Source organism: Balaenoptera musculus, chromosome 1, assembly GCF_009873245.2.
Source record: "Balaenoptera musculus isolate JJ_BM4_2016_0621 chromosome 1, mBalMus1.pri.v3, whole genome shotgun sequence".
NCBI lineage: Eukaryota > Metazoa > Chordata > Mammalia > Artiodactyla > Balaenopteridae > Balaenoptera > Balaenoptera musculus.
The window spans coordinates 11,482,379-11,503,998 of NC_045785.1; the positions used below are offsets into that span (position 1 = coordinate 11,482,379).

Consider the following 21,620-nt stretch of genomic DNA (forward strand, 5'->3'; position numbering starts at 1 on the left):
ACTAGCTCTGCCCAGTAAAATATAATGTAAACCACATATGTGGTTTTAGATTTTCTGGTAGATGCATTAAAAAGTAAAAAGAAACAGGTGAAATGAGTCGTAGTAATGTATATTTTTTAACTCCGTATACCCAAAATATTATCATTTCAATATGTGACCAATATAAAAATTATTAATGATATATTTTACATCTTTTTTTGTACAAAGTCTTCAAAATCCAGGGTGTATTTTATACCGTCGACACTTCTCAACAGGGACTAACCATACTGCAAGTGCTCAACGGCCACATGTGGCTTGTGACTACTACACTGGACAGAGTGGGTCTAGACTGTAAGGGACATGAGCCTGCAGAGGACAGAGGTCCCGCTCAGTCACTGAGCACGCACTGTATGCCAGACACCGGGCTGAGCACTTTGTCCACATCATACATCATCTCCTTTCATCCCCACATAGACCTGTGAGATTAGCATTATTATCACCCCATTTCACAGATGGGGAAAGCGAGGCTGAGAAAACTTAAAACACTTCCCCAGGATCATCTGGCTGGTAAGCAGCAGAGCTGGGCTTCAAACCAAGGTCTCTCATAGTCCATTGCCACCTCGGAACCTCAGGGTTTCTGTAAAGGATTTTCTATAACAGGCCAGATAGTAAACATTTTAGGCTTTTTGGACCAATCGGTCACAACTACTCAGCTCTGCTATTGTAACAGGAAAGCAGCCTTAGACAATGTGTAAACAAATGAGCATGGCTGTGTCCCAATAAAATTTTATCTAGGGAAACAGGTAGAGGGCTGGATTTGGCCCTTGGGCTGTAGTTTGCCAAGCCCTGTGCTAGGCTAGCACAGCTGCCTCTGTAGGCCCAGTTTGAGGGAGAACTCAATGACTAATTGCTGAGGTTCTGCGGTGCATGCGTGTTGGGGGTGGTTGGGAGGATGAGACCCACTCCTTCCAGAATCACCACGGTCCTCCTGGTGTTCGGAAGGATCCAGAGTGGCTGCTTGTTGCTGGCACCTCCTCAGAGTCTGCCAGGGGCTCGGTCAGCCCCTCTATCTCCCCAGCCTCCTCTGAGCTCCTGGCCATAAACATGAGTTATTCCCACTCTCAGGGCTGAGACAGAGGGGAAATAAAAGCCAGGACTGATGGAATCCCAGACATAAAATCTGGCACCATAATGCCTACATTTTGGAAATTGCCTTTAATTAATGGTTTATGGCCGCAAAGACTCCCCCAACCCTCCGTCCTTCTGCAGCATCTTCCCCTTGGCGTCAGTCCTGGTGGTCGGGGCGGGGAGGGGGTGAAAGAGGTGGGCTGGTGAATAGCTGTCTTTTCTCAGAAACCAAAATGTGTGGTTTGCTCATATGAACCCAGCTTGGCCTCTGGCATTCCTCGAGCCTGGACTCCATAAACAACGTGAATTGAAAAGCCAGCTCCCCGCACAGGCCCGAGGTCTGTTAGCTATAGAATAACCTGCACACATTCACAAAGACACACCAAGCTCAGGAAAACACACACTCACGAGTGTGTACACACACACACAGCCCAGACGTCTGCTTTTTTTCTTTGTCCACTTATCTGTCATTCCCTCTCTACTCAGTCTCTCCAGCCTGTTTATCTTCTTGTTTTTGTGTCTCTGTAACACTATTTCTTCCTGAAGGTTTGCTCTTTGAGTCTCTCTTTCATTCTCTCTCTCCTGTCTTTCCCCGTCCTACACTCCTTGATCTCCCTCACTGGGGACATATAGCCAAGCACCACAAACACACCCCTAGCTCCCACCTTGGCACAGAATCCACAAATTCGTCCCTCCCCTCACAGGTGCCCCCTCCCAGCCAGGCTGGAGTCTGACTGGGACGATGAACTTCTGCCCAGGTGGGCTTGACAACAGGTGGGACTGGGTTCCCTCCCTAAGCACCTGAACTGAACTCAAATCACATTTCATCCCAGGAATGCAGGGAGGGACTGAGGCAACTACTGCTAAATTCTAGGTATAGCCAAAAAAATTGCCCAAGCCCCAGGGTAGAAGCCCTTTATTACCAATAATAGTCACCCTTGACTGAGCGCCTACTATGGCTTCACATTCAGAACTTACAATAGTCATGTTAACCTAGGTGGTAGATATTATTATTGAATATTATTCCCATTTTATAGATGGGAAAACCGAGGCTTCAAGAGGTAAAGGAATTTGCCTAAAGCCAAAGTCTATTCAACTCCAAAGCCTGGTCTCTTCCCATAGGGCTGGTCCAAATGGACAACATGGGCTGTGTCTTGAGATCTGGGGTAACCAGATTTAGCCACACATGGTCTCTCATCTTCCCAGAATCATGAAACAGAGACAGGACTCCACTACAGGAATAAGGCAGAGGTTCTCAGCTCTCTCCAACCTAAGAAGGACACCCTGTTTGGGTGCCAGTGGTCAACACCTGTAGGACCCAAGCAGAAAGGCTTCCCTGCCAGCCAAGCCTGTCCTTGGGAGCACGGTTCCAGCAGGAGGGGACACCTAGGCTGAGGTCTGTGCCCCTAGCCAGGCAGCTAGCTCTCTTACCAGGCAGGGTCTTGGAGTCCCCAGGCAGGGCTGTAGAGGCAGCTGCTGTTTCCGCATTCCGGGGCACCATGGCAACATGTGTGCTCAGATTGGTGACCTGCACATGGTCTGTGCCATCTGCTGTTTTCCGGGCTGGGGGGTACGGGGTCGCCTTCCATCCACCTGAGAAGGGAAATATAATGATGCTGCAGTGACCTCTCACCCCTACCCATCCAGTATAGACAGGCCCCATCACCCCCACTGTCACTGAGTCTGCAGGGCAGCCCAGAGAAGGGGGCAGAAGGCCGGGAGCAGCATCATGACAACTTGCAGAGGTGGAAACTGAGGCACGAGGCACCATCTCTGCCCACCCAGAGTTAGGTCGCTCTGCCCAGTGCCCTGCTGTACCGGAGATGGCATCTTTCAGGCCAGGTGACTGTGGGCCCCGAAGGGCTCTTGGCTGGGCAGTTAGAGGCCCCCAAGCATTGGGGAGAAAGGTTTCGGTGGACCTGGGATGAAGGAGAAGTGTGTGGCCACCAAGATGGTGTAGCCATTTCCCAAGAGTCATCCAAGGTGTTTCAACAGAGGGAGGCAAGGGAATTGGGGGAAGGGGCTTTGTGACTTGAAAAAGTAAGATTTCTAGGCTGTGTTTTTTTTCAATTTCAAAAATAATATAGTCAATGCAGAAAACTTGGGAACTAGAAAAACATGCAAACACACTGGCACACTCACAAGTGCACACTCACACACACACATTCATGCACAATTACCTATCACCCCTTTCCAGAGATAAAGACTTTTAACATTTACCCACCTAGTATAATGTAATATATTACATATATATGTATATATTACATATACATAATTATATTATACATTATATATAATATTTTTTTTAATGTGGTTGGGATTACGTTGTACGTGCTATCTTGTACTGTGCTTTTACTCTTGATGATAGATTGTGAACATTTTCCCATGTCAAAACTATTCTCCTGTGACAGATTTTTAAATTAATTGCTTATATTCCAACATACAAACGGAGCATCATTCATTCAAACTCCCATCCATAACTGCTTCCTAATTTTTTAATTTTTCCAGTTTTTTCATTATAAACTTATACATGTTTATTATGGAACTTTGATGATACCCAGAGTTATATAGCAAGAGGGAAATAACCTCATACTTCCAAACTCAGTAACTATAACATTTTTGTGTTCTGCACACCCATTGTTTTACTATGTGCCGATTTGATGGATACGCATTGTTTACATATTAGAATGATTTATAATATACAATATAATATAGGGTCATTTCAAATCAGGCTTATTTTTTAATACTTGTCATCTCTTATGGTATTGAGTTTATCCATTTGGGTTTTCATTTAACCCTGCTTTTAGAGAAAGATTCTTTTCCCTTCTCGGTTGACTCTTCACCACCTGAACTTGGTATATTTATCAAGTGTTGATGCAGCCGACCATGGATTAAGGAATGGGGTTGGAAAATGCTGGTGGAGAGACGTTTTTGTCTGCGAGGGCCACTCCAGAAACAGGCTTCGGTGTGTTAAGGAATAGAGCTGGGGCTCCATTTATCCTAAAAATATAAATCACCCTGTTGCCCAAAGATGACTGCCTTGGCGTTGTTTACAATAGTGAAAAATGAGGAACTACCCAGGCCCATCAACAGGCAGCGGGTGAAATAGATTCAGAGCATCCCTTTGACGAATCCTGTGCAGTCTCTGCTGAGACGGAAGGGTGTCCTGCGTCGTGTAAATGAGAACAGCATATTACAAAACGGAACACATCATGTAAACGTGGGGATCTGTGTTTGTTTGTAAGCGTAGGCATTTGTGTATCCCAAAGACCATTTAACTAAATACTAGCAGCTGCTGTCTCTGGGTAGCGTAGGATTTGGGGTGATTTTCACTTTCTATTTTATTTTTATTCTCTTCTGGATTAAGTTTTTAAAATTCTTTTCTTTTAGAGGGCACAGATTACTTTGGACTGGGGGAGGGGCAGCAAAACAAAACAAAAGCCGCTTGGATTCTGAAAAGAAGAAATGCATGGGGGGAAAGACATCCCTGCCCACCCCCTGCATCCCCAGGGGTGCAGACTCAGGGGACGCAGCCTGCCCAGTCCCTGCCCCCTGCAGCCCCTGCCCTGCCCCTCGCCCCACTCCCCAGCACGGCCCTGTGTGCTTGTGTGTTGCAGACTCGGACAGCCAGTGCAGCCCCACGCGACAGAGCCTCAGCCTGTCGGAGGGCGAGGAGCAGACAGACCGGCTGCAGCAGGTGGAGCTGGTCAGGACCACGCCCATGTCGCACTGGAAGGCCGGCACCGTCCAGGCCTGGCTGGAGGTGGTCATGGCCATGCCCATGTACGTCAAGGCCTGTGCGGAGAACGTCAAGAGTGGGAAGGTAGGGCACCTGCCGGGCCCCCGTGGGAACGCCCCCCTCCACCCTCCCATCGTCTGGGTTAGAGGAGCTGGCTGAACCGGGTTCAGGCTCCAGGGACCCCAGTAAACCATTGTGTCTCTCCGACAAGGCACACAGCCCTTCGGAGCCTCAGCCTCCTCGTCTTTAAAATGGGACTAACCTTCCCTGACCTGGCTGGAGGGACGCAGGGCAGGACTGGGGGGGCCCTTTCAGCCAGGTCAGTGATCCCACCGCCTGGCCTCATGGACCAGTGGCTGAAGGCGAGGCGGCTGCAGAGACGTCCCCGGAGCCGTGCGCCCACTGAGGGGAGGGGTGCCTTGGGTCCCCGCCCCCACGCCTCCCTTCCGGTGCTCAGTCCCCTCCTGCCGGCGCAGGTGCTGCTGAGCCTGAGTGACGAGGACCTGGAGCTGGGCCTGGGCGTGTGCAGCTCCCTGCACCGGCGCAAGCTCCGGCTGGCCATCGAGGACTACCGCGACGCCGAGGCGGGCAGGAGGTGAGCCGGCGCCCGGGCCCCGGGGGGAGGGGAAGAGAGCCCACCCGAGACCTCGCCTCCTGGGGGTCACACGGGTGGAGGGAGCGGGCGCTGTGAGCTGGGCCAGGCGGGAGGAGTGCCAGGGCCCGGGGCGCCACTGGGCAGGGGCCCGAGCACAGCCTAGCCCCACTCTGGGCTGGCCCTCCCCGTAGAAAGATGGAGAACAAACTCAGTGAGGCCCCAGATGCCCTATGATCTCCCCGCTGCCGCAGTCAGGGGGCTTCACGCCCCCCAGAACTCCTCTGTCTGGGAGGTGGGGCAGCCCCAGTGGATCTGGGGAATTTGGCCAAACTGTGTGTTCTACCTACTCCCACCTCAAAGCCCAGCTCTTACCATTCCAGGTAAGAGCCTAAAGCAGGGAGGAAGAGAAGAAATGGGCCTGGTTTGGGGCCCGGTGGGAGGGGGCGTCTATCGGCAAGCGCACCTGGGAATGGCTGAAGATGGCCCATCAGGTGTGTCCCCAGCGCGGCCGCCCTGCCCCCATTGCTCATTACCCACCCCCACCCCCACCCCCGCCTGCCTCTCTCCTGACCTTTGTGAGCAGGACTTATTGGGGAGCCCCTCTTTCACCAAGCGCTCCAGGGAAAAGGGAAGGACCCCTCCCCCAAGTCCTCAGAGAGCAGGAGGGGGAAGAAAAGTAGCTGGTAAACCTGACACTATCTGTTTTGCGTAATTATCTCCTTCACTGGTTTCCCCAGCATTTTTGTGCAGTTAATTAATCAAACCTGGTGGTGTGTGCTATTTATTATTTGCAGAAGCAGCTTTGTGGATTAAGAAAAAAGAGGGGGCTGGAGGTAGAAAAGAAGGCTGGTTTGGAAGCAGGAAAAGCAAATTCCTGGGTGTCCCGGAGAGTGATTCCGTGGTGACAGGAAATAGAGATGAGATGGGATCAGAAACTCAGGCAGCAACTCACAACAAGCAAAGCAAGAAGGCCCTGGGCCCTGTCAGCAGGTCTGGACCCTCCTAGATGGCAGGGCTGGGGTGGGGGAGGGGTGGAGGAGTGGAGAGTTGGGGGCAGGGGGGAGCAGGGCAGGAGCTTGCAACCCAGCTGAGCTTCCCCTCCTGAGGGTCCCACAAGCACCTCACACTCACCACCCACCCCTACCCAGTGCCTTCCCCCAATCCCCCAAAGCTCACCATCCTGGGTCATACAAGCTAGAAACACCTCCCAACCCCTCCCATTCCCAACATGATCATGGTTACTTGAACACGGTGGGGCTGCCTGTCTCACCTCTCAAAAATGTGGGATCACTGCCCAAGTTCCCCCCAAATTCAGCAGACCCTTCAGAACCTCGTAGCGCCTGGAAAGGGATGGATTCAACTCAGAAGCCAGATGTGAACGGATTTTGAAAATTTATGAGAGCCATAAGCATGACTGTTTCCAAAACCATGGCCTGGGCATTAGACACCCAGGGCCTCCTAGAGCAGGGAGGGGCCTTCATTTAACGGCTCCATTCCCTAAGGAATCCTGGCCTGTCTCTAACTTGCCCTGTGACCTTGCCCTCTGTGGGACTTGGTTTCTCCACCTGTGAAGTAAAGGGGGTTAAATTAGGATAGTGGCTCTTTAACTGTGCGAGATCATGGCGCCTTTGAGAATCTAATAAGAACTTCCAAAACTTGCCCCAGAAGAAATACACAAAACTTCACAACTTTGCATTCTGGGACTCTCTGACCCACCTGTGGAACTTTGAGGGGGCTGTGAACTCTAGGGTAAGAACCCCGGTGAGGTCATCTTTGAGAATACATCCTGTGTGACTCTGGGCATGACATTGCCCTCTCTGGTCCTGGCTCCCCTTACCTCTAAAATCCTGACAAAATCTGCCAACCCCTGACAACCTGTCCGTCACTTTATGGACATGATTTTATTTGACCATCACAACATCAAGGCAGGATAGACATTCTTACCCCCATTTTAAAGGTGGAGAAAGTGAGGCCAGAGAAATAATGGACACAAAGTCACACTACAAAAGATCTGACTTCAAAGTCAATTCCCTTTCCACTCTCCCAAGTTGCCTTTGTGTTCAAAACATCAATGATGTAGCTCCTGCTACTATTATTTCTGGAATAATAATGCAGGGTCTGAATGCATCCCAGACCCTGTGCTAAGGACTTTACCTTCTCTTACCTTCTCTTATCACTTTTAGCCCAGGAGGCAAGCAGGAGTAGCCCCATTTTACAGAAGAGGAAACCGAGGTACAGAGGCGCGAGGTCTTTCATCTAAGGCTGATGGAGCTAGAGTGGCCTCGTGTTTTCTGTGCTGAATAATGACCCAGATGACATTGAAATTCTGTGCCCAAACTCGGATTTCAGGATCTAATTTGGTCCCAGTTTGAGGAGGGGGCAGTGTCAAATTTTATAAAATATTTGAATTACTTTTAAAATCATTCTGTTTTATTCACCTTCGGCGCTTACAATGGCTCACACCAACAGCTGGGAAAGTGTTGCCAAGCTGAGGCCGCACGGGGACAACTTTAATGGAAAGAGAACCATTTGGAAGGGCAGGAGTGCATTAATTATCAGCATGCAGAGGGATATTGCTGATTATAAATGGGCCCCCTCCCACCGCACACCCCACGTCTGGTTGCACCATTGATTTGCTGACCAGACCCTTCCTTCAGACGGGAAAGAAGTCTTCTGGTCTCCATCAAAGGCCCAACGGCATCTGATTCAGAGGCCGTGAGCTTCAGCCCCTTTCCCAGGGAAGAGAGCAATGACGGCTGGGCCTGGGAAGAGTCCCTCTGAAGTGACGAGGCTGGAGCGGGTCACCCAGGCACCTTCTCATCCTAGAAGGGAGCTTGTCTTGGGCCAGAAGGTTCCAGCTCAGGAGCTGGGTGCTGGGCAGCCTCTGGGAAGCCTGGAGCCGGTGCCCCCCTCGCCCAGCCTGGCCCTGTCTTCCTTGCACTGGACTCTAAACCAGAAGCTGTTGGGCATTAGCTCTGAGCCAGGTGGGGAGCCTGGGCATTCGTAGATACGCCACACCCGGTCCTGCCCTCCAGGAGCTGAGGGTCCGGTGGACAGCTGGCCAGACGAGCCGCAATTACCCAGTGTGACAAATGCGAGGGCTCTGAAGAGGCTCTGGACACAAGGAGGGTCTTGACCTAGCACAGGGGTCCTGGAAGGCTTTGGGGAGAGCCATATCTCAACAGAGTCTTGCAGGAGTTAAGCAGGTGAAGAGGATAGGGTGGAGAACAGCCCTGGAGGCCAGGAGGCCCTGGCCCTTGGAGGCAGACCCAGTGGTTCTGGGTGGCCGAGGGGCGGGAGGAGGGGAGCGAAGCCGGGAGCCCACCTTTCTGCCCTCAATCCTTCCGATGATATGTCTGCTACGCATTCGGCACTAGGCTGACTCAGAGCCTAGAGAACACAGTCCCTGGGCTCAGATAATTCATTTGTAAAGTTCCATGTGTGATCGGTGCTGTGAAGGGAATTGTTAGAGGCAGAGCAGCAGGTCAGGGGGCAAGTTCAGACGGCACAGTCAGAGGCAGCCTCTGCAAGGTGGGAGCTGACACCCGGGAGGGGAGGGGAGGGGAAGGGAGAACCCGGGCAGGGCTGGAAGGAAATGGGTGCCGGGCGAGGCGGGGACCCCCACCACCCGAGGAGCAAAAGCCTCAGGGTGTCCCGGAAGTGCTTCCAGCCCAAGCCCGGTGGGAAGGGGAGCCCGGACCTGTGAGATCACCCCAAGGACTTGTGATTTCAGATTTTATCCCTGCAAAATCCCAAGGATTTGCGATTTCAGATTTTATCCCTGCAAAGGGGCGCCACAGGAGAGTTTCCTTGCTTTATTTTATTCAAATCTACTCTGTTCTTTTTTCCCTCTTTTACTGGCTTTTTATTGAGTGTTCCCACTACTGGCTTATGAGCTATACTTCTTTGTGTTATTTTTAATTATTGCTCTATAGTTTACAATACACAGAAAGCTTAACACTATCTTCAAATAATATTATACAACTTTGTGTGTAGTGTAACATGCTTTTTCCTCCTTCCTTTGTACTATTGTCTATATATATACAAATATATATATATCCTCCATAATACATGCTTATTATTTTTCTTTTAAACTGGCCATTATCTTTTAAGGAGATTAGCAAATGAGGAAAATATTTACCGAGATTATTTACCATTTCCAATCATCTTCTTTTAAAAAAAATTTTTTTATTGTGGTAAAACACACAAAATTTACCATCTTAATCATTTGTAAGTGTACAGTTCAGTGGTATTAAGTACATTCACATTATTGTGTAACCATCACCACCATCCATCTCCAGAAGTCTTTTCATCTTGTAAAACTGAAACTGTACCCATTAACACTAACTCTCCATTCTCCCCTTCCCCCAGGATACCTGCAACCACCATTCTACTTTCTTTATGAATCTGACTACCCTAAGTACCTCATATAAGTGGAATCACACAGTATTTGTCTTTTTGTGACTGGCTTATTTCACTTAGCATAATGTCCTCAAGATTCATCCATGTTGTAGCATATGAGAGAATTTCCTTCCTTTTTTTTTTTTTTTTAAATGTAATGGAGTATTTTGCATTTTTTTTTTAAAGGAATCCCTTTATTTTTTTTATTTATTTATTTATTTTTGGCTGTGTTGGGTCTTCGTTTCTGTGCGAGGGCTTTCTCTAGTTGCGGCGAGCGGGGGCCACTCTTCATCGCGGTGCGCGGGCCTTTCACCATCGCGGCCTCTCTTGTTGCGGAGCACAGGCTCCAGACGCGCAGGCTCAGTAATTGTGGCTCACGGGCCTAGTTGCTCCGCAGCATGTGGAACCTTCCGGGACCAGGGCTCGAACCCATGTCCCCTGCATTGACAGGCGGATTCTTAACCACTGTGCCACCAGGGAAGCCCTTCCTTCCTTTTTAAGGCTGAAAAATATTCCCTTTTATGTATGTAGCCCATTTTGCTTATCTATTCATCCATCAATGGACACTTGGGTTGTTTCTACGTTTTAGCTCTTGTGAATATTGCTGCAATGAACCTGGATGTACAAATATCTCTTCGAGACCCTGATTTCAATACTTTTGGATATATATTCAAAAGTGGAATTGCCGCATCATATGATAATTCTATTTTTAATTTTCTGAGGAACAGTCATACTGTTTTCCACAGCAGCTATACCATTGTACATCCTCACCAACAGTGCACAAGGGTTCCAATTTCTCCACATCCTTGCCAACACTTGTTTTCTGGTTTTTTTGATAGTAGCCATCCTAATGGGTATGGAGTGGTATTTTATCACAGTTTTGATTTGCATTTCCCTCATGATTAGTGACATTGAGCATCTTTTCATGGGCCTATTAGCCATTCTTATATCTTCTTTGGAGAAACGTTTATTCAAGTCCTTTGCCCATTTCTGAATCGGGTTGTTTGTTTTCTTTGTTGAGTTTTAGGAGTTCTCTTTATTCTTTTGTGTAGTCCAAATTTCCATGTGGTCATTATTTTCTTTTCTCTCGAAGAAATTCCTTTTACATTTCTTGTAGTTCATTCCTCTGATGATGAATTCTTTCAATTTTGCATGTTTAAAAAAGTCTCTGTTTCCTCCCTCATTTTTAAAGACTTTATTTTTTAGAGCAGTTTTAGTTTCACAGCAAAACTGAGGGGAAGCTACAGAGATTTCCCATAAACCGCCTGCCCTCACAGGTGCCTCGCCTCCCATTATCAACATCCCCCTCCAGATGGAATATTTGTTTCAGTTGAACCTACAACGACACATCATTGTTACCCAAAGTCCATAGTTTACATTAGGGTTCACTCTTGGTGCTATACATTCTACGGATTTGGACAAACATATAATGGAGTGCATCCATCATTACAGTACCATACTGAATAGATTCACTGCCCTAAAAATCTTCTCTGCTCTACCTTTTCATCCCTCCCTGTCCCCCAAACCCTGGAAACCACTGGTCTTTTTGCTGTCTCCTTAGTTTTGCCTTTTCCAGAATGTCATATAGTTGAAATCATACAGTATGTAGCCTTTTCAGATTGGCTTCTTTCACTTAGTAATATGCACTGAAGATTCCTCTAAGAGAGGGTTTTAAGTAGAAGAGTGACATGATCTGATGGATGTATTTAAAAGGCCATCTGGCAGCCACGGGGAAAGTGGATTAGAAGGGGCAAGGGGGTGGGGTGGGGGCAGTCAGGAGGCAGCTGCAGAAATCTATGCCAGAGATGGCCATGGCTTGACCCCAGAAAAGGAGACAGGGGGACGGACACACTGACCAGAGTGATTGATAGATAGACAGGGTGGGGGAGGGGAGAGGCGGGGCAAGTGAGGATGGGGAGATGGGAGAGAGGACGGGCATTTCATTTGGACCCTGTTAAATTTGAGATGCCCGTGCCAGGAGGAGATGTCAAGAGGGCAGCTGGTTAGAATCCGGGGCTCAGAAGAGGCGAGCAAGGAGAGATGTGAACTTGCAAGTCCCTGTTAACAGATGTGATCCAGAGCCCTGGAAATGGAGGTCAGCCCCAGACGGGAGAGTGTAGGGGTGGGGAAGGGAAGGGGTGAAGATGGGAGATGTGCCCATTGTAAGGCCGCATCTACCCGGCATGGAGCTAAGTAGCTGCTCAATACACATTCTTGGAGCGGAGGAAGAAAGCGAGGAGCCGTCGAGGACACCAGCAGGAGGGGAGGGGCGTGATCCGCTATCTCCATCCTAGGGAAGGGCCTGGAGGGGCCCCAGAGGCAGGGAGACCAGTTAGAAGGCGAAGTCCGGGGGGAGACGACGGTGCGTAGAGTGAGCGGTGGAGAGTAGAAAGGAGGAAGCAGAGTCAGGTGAGGTTGAAAACCCCACCCAGGTCTCCAGCTTGGCCTGTAGGGTGCTCTACTCACAGCCTCCATCCCACCCCAGCTGGGGAGTGGGTGAGGGGCGCTCCCTCTGCCGGCCCAGATCCCAGGCCTGGGGAGGAGGGCGGCGTCACTCCGTAAGCGCATTATTTCTCTTTCACATCAGGATCCCTTTGTGGTCCCCCGAGGCTCCCACTTCAGCAATGCAGCTCCCTACCCGGCATCACCTCCGGTCGTTTCTCAAAGTTCCTCCGCAGGTGGGAGGCGCTGTCCTCATTCATTCTGCGAGGCTGCCACCCTGTGGCGAGCAGGGGAATGACGTCTGAGGGGACCACACTTTTATCCGTTTGGGACGTATTCGTTGTGCACCTACTACGTGCGCATGCGCGTGGCGCTGGGTGAAGTTCTGGGTGGGATACAGAACATCTGAGATACGGCGGTGAGGAGAGAGGACTTGGAATAAGCAAAACGTGGGGTTTATTTCTGATTCCAAGACGTGTCACTGTGTGACTCTGGGGGGTGGGGGTGCCGGGGTCCCCAGAGGTGCTGCTTACTGCTGCATTCGTCCCTGCGGCTCTGTCATTGTCCCTTTCCACTCTCAGTGTGTCTGAACGTGGTCTCTTCTCTTCTTGTTCCCTCTGCCTGTCTGTTGATCCCTTTTTTGTCCTCTGGGGCTTGCTCTCTGTTTCTGTCTCTCCCTCTGTCTCTGTCTCTCTGTGTCTGTCTGCCTCTCTCTCTGTCTATATCTCTCTGTCTCCTCTGTGTCTGTGTCTCTCTCCTATGTCTCTGTCCCTCTCTCCCTGTGTCTCTCCCTGTCTCCTCCTCTCTCTCTCCCCTCCATCCACCTCTCCCCACCTCTGCCCTCTGTCTTTCTTCCTCTCTGTCTCTCCACTCCATCCCTGTTCATTTCTATGTCTGTGTCCCCTCCCCGCCATTGTTTTGCTTCTCCTTCTTCATCTCTGCTCGTCTCTGCCCCATTTCTCCTGTCCCTCTGTTTCTGCCACCTTTCCCCACCCACCCCTCTCGCCGGCTGTGTCTCTCCTCACCAGCCTGTCCAAAGCCGCTGACCTGGACCATCACTGGGTGGCCAAGGCCTGGCTGAATGACATCGGCCTGTCCCAGTACTCCCAGGCCTTCCAAAACCACCTGGTCGATGGGCGGATGCTGAACTCCCTGATGAAGCGGGACCTGGAGAAGCACCTGAATGTGTCCAAGAAGTTCCACCAGATCAGCATCCTGCTGGGAATCGAGCTGCTGTACCAAGTGAACTTCAGCAGGGAGGTGAGAAGCGGGGTGGGGGGGGCACCTTCCACAGCCCTGCTTTCCTCTCTGCATCCGCTGTCTGTCCATCCAACCACTTGCTCATCTGCCCACCCGTCTATCTATCCATCCATCCATCCTTCTACCTGTCCATCCGTCCATCCATCCATCCATCCCTTCCTCTCTCCCTCCCTCCTTTAAACAACTGCTTATTGGGGATGGGCCAGACCCTGTGCTCAATTCAGGGGAAACGGGAAACACTCATCCTCCAAGGACTCACTGCTTATCAGGGGAAACCAGAAAGAAGCTTGTGGTCACAACATCATGGAAGGTTGTCCCAATGAGAGAAGCCCAGAGTTTTCTGAAAACCCAAAGGAGAAGCTTCCAGAGGGATCAGAGAAGCCCTCCCAGAGGTAGTGACACCTAAAGTGAGACCTGAAGGAGGAATTTCAGGGATCAGTCAATAGAAGGTATGAGGGGGAAAGCAGCCCAGAGAGGGAACAGCATAGACTAAGGCCCAGAGGACAGATCTGTGGCAGCAGAAGAACTGAGAGTCCTGTGTGGTTCCCATGCTGGGTTTGAGGTGGGAGAGTGAACGGGAGTGCGAACAGGTAACCGGGGGACTGTAGGGCATATAGAGTTTGGACTCTGAGTGCCCCTTGTTCTGAGTGCTGCCACCCAGAGAGCCCAGGGCACCTGCTTCAGCTCCTCCAAGGCCTACCGGCACCTCTCCCCACATATTCCCCTGAGGGAGGGGCCCCAGGCTGCTGGGGTCTGTGGGGCTGAGTGCAGACGGCTTACTTTTCTTAGAGCACCGTCAGAGCACAAGCAATTCAGGGGTGGGAGGAGAGGGACAGAAGAGGGGTCATCATGGCCTTCTCAAACACCCAATGCAGAGCCCTGGGCACAGGAAGTGATGAGGACACAGGCCCTGCCCCCAGGACCCCCAGTCTGGTACAGGAGGTGACGAGTGGGAAGATCATGACGGTGAAGTGTGGAAATGGGTGGCCTCATCTGGGGACGTCCCTCCACAAACACGCATCGAGCTCCTGCTCCAAGTCAGGTGAGCAGGGGGCTGGGATACACAGCTAGGCAGCCGCCGTGGGTCCCAGGCAGCCCCAACCCTCCGGATGCAGGCGGCTCTGCCTCCAGGCTCCTTCACCCCGGAAGTGGGCTTCTCCCCATCTTCCAGAATGAAAGGATCGACGTGGCCAGAGCAGCCGTGGATGGCCTGGCCAGGAGCCTCGCATCCGCACGCTGAGGTCCCTGCCAGCACCGTGGACCCTCGTCCCCCTGGCTGACCCACCCTCCCCACCCCAACAGGCCCTCCAGGAGCGCCGGGCTCGCTGCGAGACGCAGAACGTAGACCCCGTGGTCTGGACCAACCAGCGGGTGCTCAAGTGGGTGCGAGATATTGACCTGAAGGTGAGGGGCGATGGCGGGGCTGGGGGTGACCCTTGGGCAAATCCCATGCACATCTGTGTGTGTGCAAATCAATATCCATTTCTGCGTGGGCTGAGGCATCGTTGCCCGGGCTGGCAAGAATAACCTGCCTCCTGTCACTCAAGAGGAGGGAACTGCTCCCCCCTCCTGCCATCCCCCCAGCAGCACCCCATCTCATGGGGCAGCAGGGAATGCTGAGCCATTCTCGCTCTCTGAAGCCAGGGTGGGATTGAATCCACATCCGTCTTCTCCCTCAACAAGCATTTATGGGCTGCCTGCCTAGGTCTGGGTATCTCAGTGACAAAATAGTCCAGTCGCTGCTCTCATGGCCCTACAAGAGTGGGGTGGGGTTCCCTCTCAGTATTAAATGAACTGGTCCCCGGAGGCCAAGCCCTTGCTGCTGGGGGCATATCCCCAGTGGAGGTGGGGCCCCCTCAGGCCATCAGGGTGGCTCACCAGGCTCACCAGCCTCGTGTCTTGCCCTCAGGAGTACGCAGACAACCTGACCAACAGTGGTGTCCACGGCGCCGTGCTGGTGCTGGAACCCACGTTCAACGCTGAGGCCATGGCCACGGCCCTGGGCATCCCCAGCGGGAAGCACATTCTCCGGAGGCACCTGGCGGAGGAGATGAGTGCCGTCTTCCACCCGGCCAAGTGAGTGTGGGCTGCTGGCTGTAGCTCGCAGCTTTTGGAAGCGGATGGTCCTGGCCCCTCCTTCCTGGATCCCAGCTGTTCCTTTGCAACACAGCGGTCTCCTTTTGCAGAGCCGGAAACTGAGGCTCAGAGAAGTGCAGTGCTCTAGCCTGAACGTCATAGAGTAGAAAGAGGTAGAGGAGCAGTCAGGTTTTGAATAAAGAGTATGTTTAAAACGGGCATTTAGAGAAGGGAGAGTGACCAGTGTGTATGAGGAAGGCCATGTGAGGGTGGGGTTTGAGCTGGGGAGGATTCACACTGGCCTAAGAGGTTGAGATGGCTGTTCCAGGCAGGGCTGACTATGGGGACGAAGGTTCGGAGACAGGGATGGGCGTCTTCATGGTTTTTACCATCTAGGTGAGCAGACCATATCAGCCCACCTACCCTAGTCTCCTCATCTGAAAAGTGGCCAGAAGAACAGATGAAAAGTGGCCAGAAGAACAGAACTTGAACAGATGAACTCCCAATGGACTCTCTCCTTAAAATGATTGTGGTTAGAGTTAGATGACCATTTATTGAGCACATGCTATGGGCACTAATTCTATCCTCATGACGATGCTAAGAAATTAGTTTCACTATCCCTCCTTTATAGATGGAGAAAATTGTTTGAAGGAGCCAAGGTACTTGCCTAAGGTCAAACAGCTAGTAAATGGCAGAGCCCAGATTTGTCCTTTATTCTATTAAAGTGATATATTATGTGATTGATTTTCAGATGTTGAACCAACCTTGCATTCCTAGGATAAATCCCAATTGGTCATGGTGTATAATCTTTTTATATGTTGCTGGATTAGGTTTGCTAGTATTTTGTTGAGGAATTTTGCATCAATATTTACAAGGGATATTGGTCTGTAGTTTTCTTTTCTTGTGATATTTTTGTCTGGTTTTGGTATCAGAGTAAAATTGGCCTCATAGAATGAGTTGGGAAGTTTTCCCTCATCTTCTGTTTTTAGGAAGAGTTTGTGAAGGATTGCTGTTCATTATTCTTTAAACATTTGGTAGAATTCACCAGTGAAGCCATCTGGTCCTGGGCTTTTCTTTGTGGGAAGTTTATTATTATTATTATTATTATTATTATTATTATTATTATTATTATTATTATTATTATTATTATTATTACTAATCCAAACTCTTTACTCATTGTAGGTCTATTTAGATTTTCTGTTTCTTCTTGAGTCAGTTTCAGTAGTTTATATCTTTTTTTAGGTTCTTACTTTTTAAAAAAATTTTTTAATTGAAGTATAGTTGATTTACAATATCAAGTTAGTTTCAGGTGTACACCACAGCGATTCATTTCTACATATATATGTGTGTGTGTGTGTATATCTATCTATCTATCTATCTATATATATATATATGTTCATTCTTTTTCAGATTCTTTTCCCTTATAGATTATTATAAAATATTGAGTACAGTTCCCTGTGCTATATAGTAGGTCCTTGTTGGTTATCTATTTTATATATAGTAGTGTGTATAGTTTATATCTTTCTAAGAATTTGTCCATTTCATCTAAGTTAGCTATTTTGTTAGCATACAATTGATCATATGATCATTTCCTTGTAATCCCTCTTTTTATGTAGAGTTATCCCCTCTTTCATTCCTAGTTTTACTAATTTGACTCATCACCCTTTTTAACTCTTGGTCAGTCTAGCTAAAGGTTAGCTCATTTTGTTAACAGATGCCAGATTTGAACCTGAGGCTCTCTGCATCAGGCCTGAGTGCTCAACCCCCAAACCACATGGGGCCTCAGGGAGCAGCTGAGCCACACCCCATGTTATGCAGGTGGGAGAAAATTGTGCATCTGTCACAGGGTCCAGGTGCCCTGGACTGCCCTCCCCCGTTGGCAGGCTGATACCCAAGCAGTTCTCATAGACCCTGCAGCAGAATCATCGGTGCTCTTGTAATATGCAGATACCTCATCCCCAACTCAGACCTACAGGACCAGAATTTGCTGGCAGACCCCGGGAATCTCCATTTTCAGCATTTTATGCATGCTGAGGTGATTTTGACAAGAACCCTATTCCATGAGCCATGAATCAACAGGTGCAGGAAAAAGGCTTTTCTCCTCAGAATTTTCCACCTTCCTTTACCTCCCTTCTGGAGCCATGTGATCTGTAACAGTCTTAAGATCTTCCGAGCCCTGGAGGGGCAGCTCTAGCTAAACATTAGCCGTGTGACTAACATTTGTGTGACTGATTAAACCCTTGACCCCCCATGAGGTGGGAGGTATGTTGAGGACTGTCTAGGATTAGTGGGTGAGCACTAGGGAAGTTTCAATGGGGCACAAATAGGGTGGGTTCTTAGGTTGTTGGGAGGTCAGAGACTCCTTCAGGAACTAGATGAAAGCAGTCCTCCTGATGTCAGGACAAGGAAGAGGGAAATGGACTCAGTCCAGGCTCCTCATTTTACCTCTGAGGAATCTGAGGCTGCTCAGCCAGGGAACCAAGAGGAAATGCCAGTACCAGACCCCAAACCTGTCTCCCTGTTAGGACCTTTTTCCTTGATGCTGCTTTTCTCCACGTATTGGTCATAGCTTATGAGTCAAGGTCTCCACGTGAGATGTGGGATTTTGGAACCTCGCGGCCCGTTGCTGAGACCCTGCCATGGGCCAGGGGATCAGACTTTCAGTTAGCTGGGGGAAGACAGAACTCCATGAGTTTCTAAGGAATTTTAGAGCCCGCTGCTATTGGTACAAGAGTCCCCAGCTAAGCCAAACACCAGGGAGACAGTGATCCCCAGGCAGGTGGTGAGATGCTTGGGAAGGTCTGATGGGTTTATATTAACCAAGATCTTTGGGCTTTGCCCAGGACATCTCTGCAGTGGTCTAGGTATCTCATCCTGTCTACTGCCTTCTTGCTCCTTTTCCTTCTCTGTTGCTGATTTCAGCTTTCCAGAAAGAGAAAGGGCAGGGCAGGTCTTTTGGGGTGAGTCCTCCCAGAATGCTTGAATTGGGTGGAGAGATTCCAGTTTGAGGAAACATCCCGAACCATCAAAACAGACTTGAGAGGCCAACCCTGGGACTGAATCCCAGGCCGGGTGGAACAGAGGGATGGTCATAACAGCAACCCTTCACACTGATATCATATGTCATCGTCAACAAAGTGCTGTCACATCCCTTGTTTCATTTGCTCCTCCTCCCTGTGAAGGAAGCTGAGTGAGAAGGAATCATTGCCTCCTTTTACGGATAAGGTGACAGGCTTCAGAGAGGTGCTGTGACCTGCTCAAGACTAGACGGGAGTTCGTGGCAGTGCTGGAATCTACCAGCAAGGACTCCTATGACCCTCCACCACTCTAGGAAGCTTGGAGGTGGGGGCTGATGAGCACCTGGTTCCACTCCCCAGGAGACGTGACCCCTGATCACATGTGTGATCCCACGTCACCCGGTAGATGCGATGCCTGTAGTCACAGGGGTGTAGTCAGCTCAGAGCATCTTGGGAGATTATAGTCCCCATGTATTAATGGCCCGTGACCAGGAAGTCGGGGAACATCAGCACCCAACCCAACTCTAGGAAAGGCACATTTACCAAGAGTTTATAGGTTCTAATACGACATCATGTTCTCCAGCCTCCTCTCATTGCCATGACAACCATAGGACCAAAGGGACTGAGGCAGAGCAGTTTCTGACGTCATCTTGTGATGTCTACTTTGACACACACTGACTTCTTTCTTCTCCCGGTAAATCCCGTTCTAGCACCAACTCTGTCATAGGACCGTGCGTTAAAGATCCAGAGAAATAAATCAGTGGACCAAAAGGATGCAGGGAGTAGCCAAGCCGTTCCAAAGCATCACAGGAGCCAAAAAAAAAAAAAAAAGCCTTAATGAAAATGTGTGACCATCTCCAGCACTCGCCTGTGTGACCATCTCCAGCACTCGCCTGAAGGACGGTGTATCCTGTCACTAACACAGCGTCAGGCACAAGGCGGATTCAGCCTGTAGTTCATTTAGATTCTCTCTGAAGGTTAGGCCTGAGAAGAGTCCCCTTTAGGCCTCGGAAGCATCAGACAAACATTGCATCTCTCTTGTAAATACTCCTCCGCATCCTGTGGCCTCATGACCCATGGCCCCAAAGTGCCCCTTTTTGTTTCCAAGGATGCAAGAGTCAGCCGGCATCTCCCTCCTTTCCCTCCTCCTTCCCCTCCTCCTTCCCCCTCCAGACACAGTTATAAGGTGGGGTTATCAAGCTACCATAACCATTTGCTAAGCTCTGCCACAGGCCAGGCTCAGAACCTAGCACGTTGTTGCCACCTTCTAGAGGCAGGTGCATGAGCCCCATTTCACAGATGAGAAAACTGAGGTACAGCAAGGCTGTATATCTTGCCTGGGGCCATAAGCTGATAAACTGAGGAGCTGGGATTCAAAACATCATGCTTTGCTGCTTCCCTAAAGGGCAGAAAGAGTGGCCAGAACAACAGGGGAACCGTGTCAAGCAGTGGTCTCATCTCCCTGGGCCCCTCCCAGGGGACTTTTGAGCCTCCATCCCGAAGTATAAACAGTGAGACAAAGTGAACGTGGAGCCTGACACAGCGACGCCCCACGATAACTGACAGTTCCTGCCCCCTGACCTCACAGGAACGCTGGAGCGGCTCAGTGAAGCAGTTTCCTCTGCAGTTGGTTCCACGGGGCTCCCCTTTCTGTCACTTTGCTCCAGTGTTCTCATTAGCATTTCAGCAGGGAAGAGCAATTCCATTATGAACTCAAATAGACTCAACCCTGGAGCACACAGTATAAGAGGCCTTGTCCAGCTCTACCTCCTTGGCTGGCAGGCTACCCAGGTCTGAGAGATCCAGGCAGCAGGCAAGGGGGAGTATTCCTGGGCCCCCTGGCAGGTCACCTGCGCCAGGTGGGGGAAGGGGCCCATTGAGATTTTCAGGCACCCACGAGAAGGTGATGTTTCGTAATATTCTGCCGCACCCCACCCCCAAACGATCACTGAACTGTGAGCCCAGAGACCAGGCCCTGGGGCGGTGTGGTCCATGGAGTCGTGGTCCTATGTAAGGAGGGGGCACGGCAGGGCCTTTGGGGGCTGAATTCTGGCTCCTCTCCCATCATCTGTGGTTTTAGCAAGAAACTTGCCTTCTAGAGCCTCGGTTCCCTCATCTTGAAATACAGACAATCACTCCTCCTCCCTAGGGCTTCGGGAGGGTTCAAGGAGCTGACTGGGGGAAGGACCTGGCGTCATGCCTGGAACACAGTAGGCGGCCAATTAATACTCTGTCCTCCCCCACTTCACTCGGCTCCACCAAAGCATCTTGCACCTCACGGGCCTCGTAAACCTTCATTTAATTGGGTGAGACTCAGACCTCAGGCCAGCCCCACTGGCAGAGGCTGATTCCCACCCCGCCACCTTCCTTCCTGCACACGATGCCTTTTTTAGTGCCCAGGACACCCTCTACATTGACTCAGGAAATGGGTCAACAGAGATGCCCTATCTTCCAGAAACTTCCCTCATTAAAACTTATCCTTCCAGCATTCCACTCCCTCAAGGTCTGACAAAGGAAGTAGAAATATTCAATAAGCCATTTCAAGTCTCCAAAGACCGTAACCTTGCGCTCGGCCTACTTGCGTTTTCGTGACTTTTAATCCGTAGGAGGAACGGTACAGTTTTAGCCACGGTGGAAAAAGCTAGAAGGGAAGGTGTTTTGGCACAATGGTGGCAGGAGCTGCCCTGTGCTCCTCTGTCTACACCACAAAGGCAGCCACTTTCTGCTCAGGGGATGGTTTTTTAAGACCAGAGCTGCGTACTGGGCTCCATTGTACAGATGAGGAAACTGAGGCCCAGCAAGGGAATCAGCTCACATGAGGGCACAGCTAGGGGATGGTTGAGCAGGGACTCAAGCCAGGTCTGTACCCCTCAACCCCTGTGTTGGTCACAGCAATTACTCATGCTATGCCAGCCCCTTCTCAGCATTTTATATGTGTCCTCTCATTTAATCCTCCAATGACCTTATAAGAGAAATGTTGATA

General features: G+C 50.2%; 1 protein-coding gene across 2 annotated transcripts in view; it reads left to right on the forward strand.

Annotated features, from left to right (window-relative positions):
• Nucleotides 1-21,620, forward strand: part of KAZN (kazrin, periplakin interacting protein) — a 462,050-nt gene that overhangs the window by 435,303 nt on the left and 5,127 nt on the right. For both annotated transcript variants that reach the window (XM_036861208.1, XM_036861217.1), the window contains 5 exons: nt 4,725-4,930; nt 5,323-5,441; nt 13,313-13,544; nt 14,847-14,948; nt 15,454-15,620. In XM_036861208.1, coding sequence (XP_036717103.1) covers nt 4,725-4,930; nt 5,323-5,441; nt 13,313-13,544; nt 14,847-14,948; nt 15,454-15,620 — 826 coding nt within the window. The remainder of the gene's footprint in view (nt 1-4,724; nt 4,931-5,322; nt 5,442-13,312; nt 13,545-14,846; nt 14,949-15,453; nt 15,621-21,620) is intronic.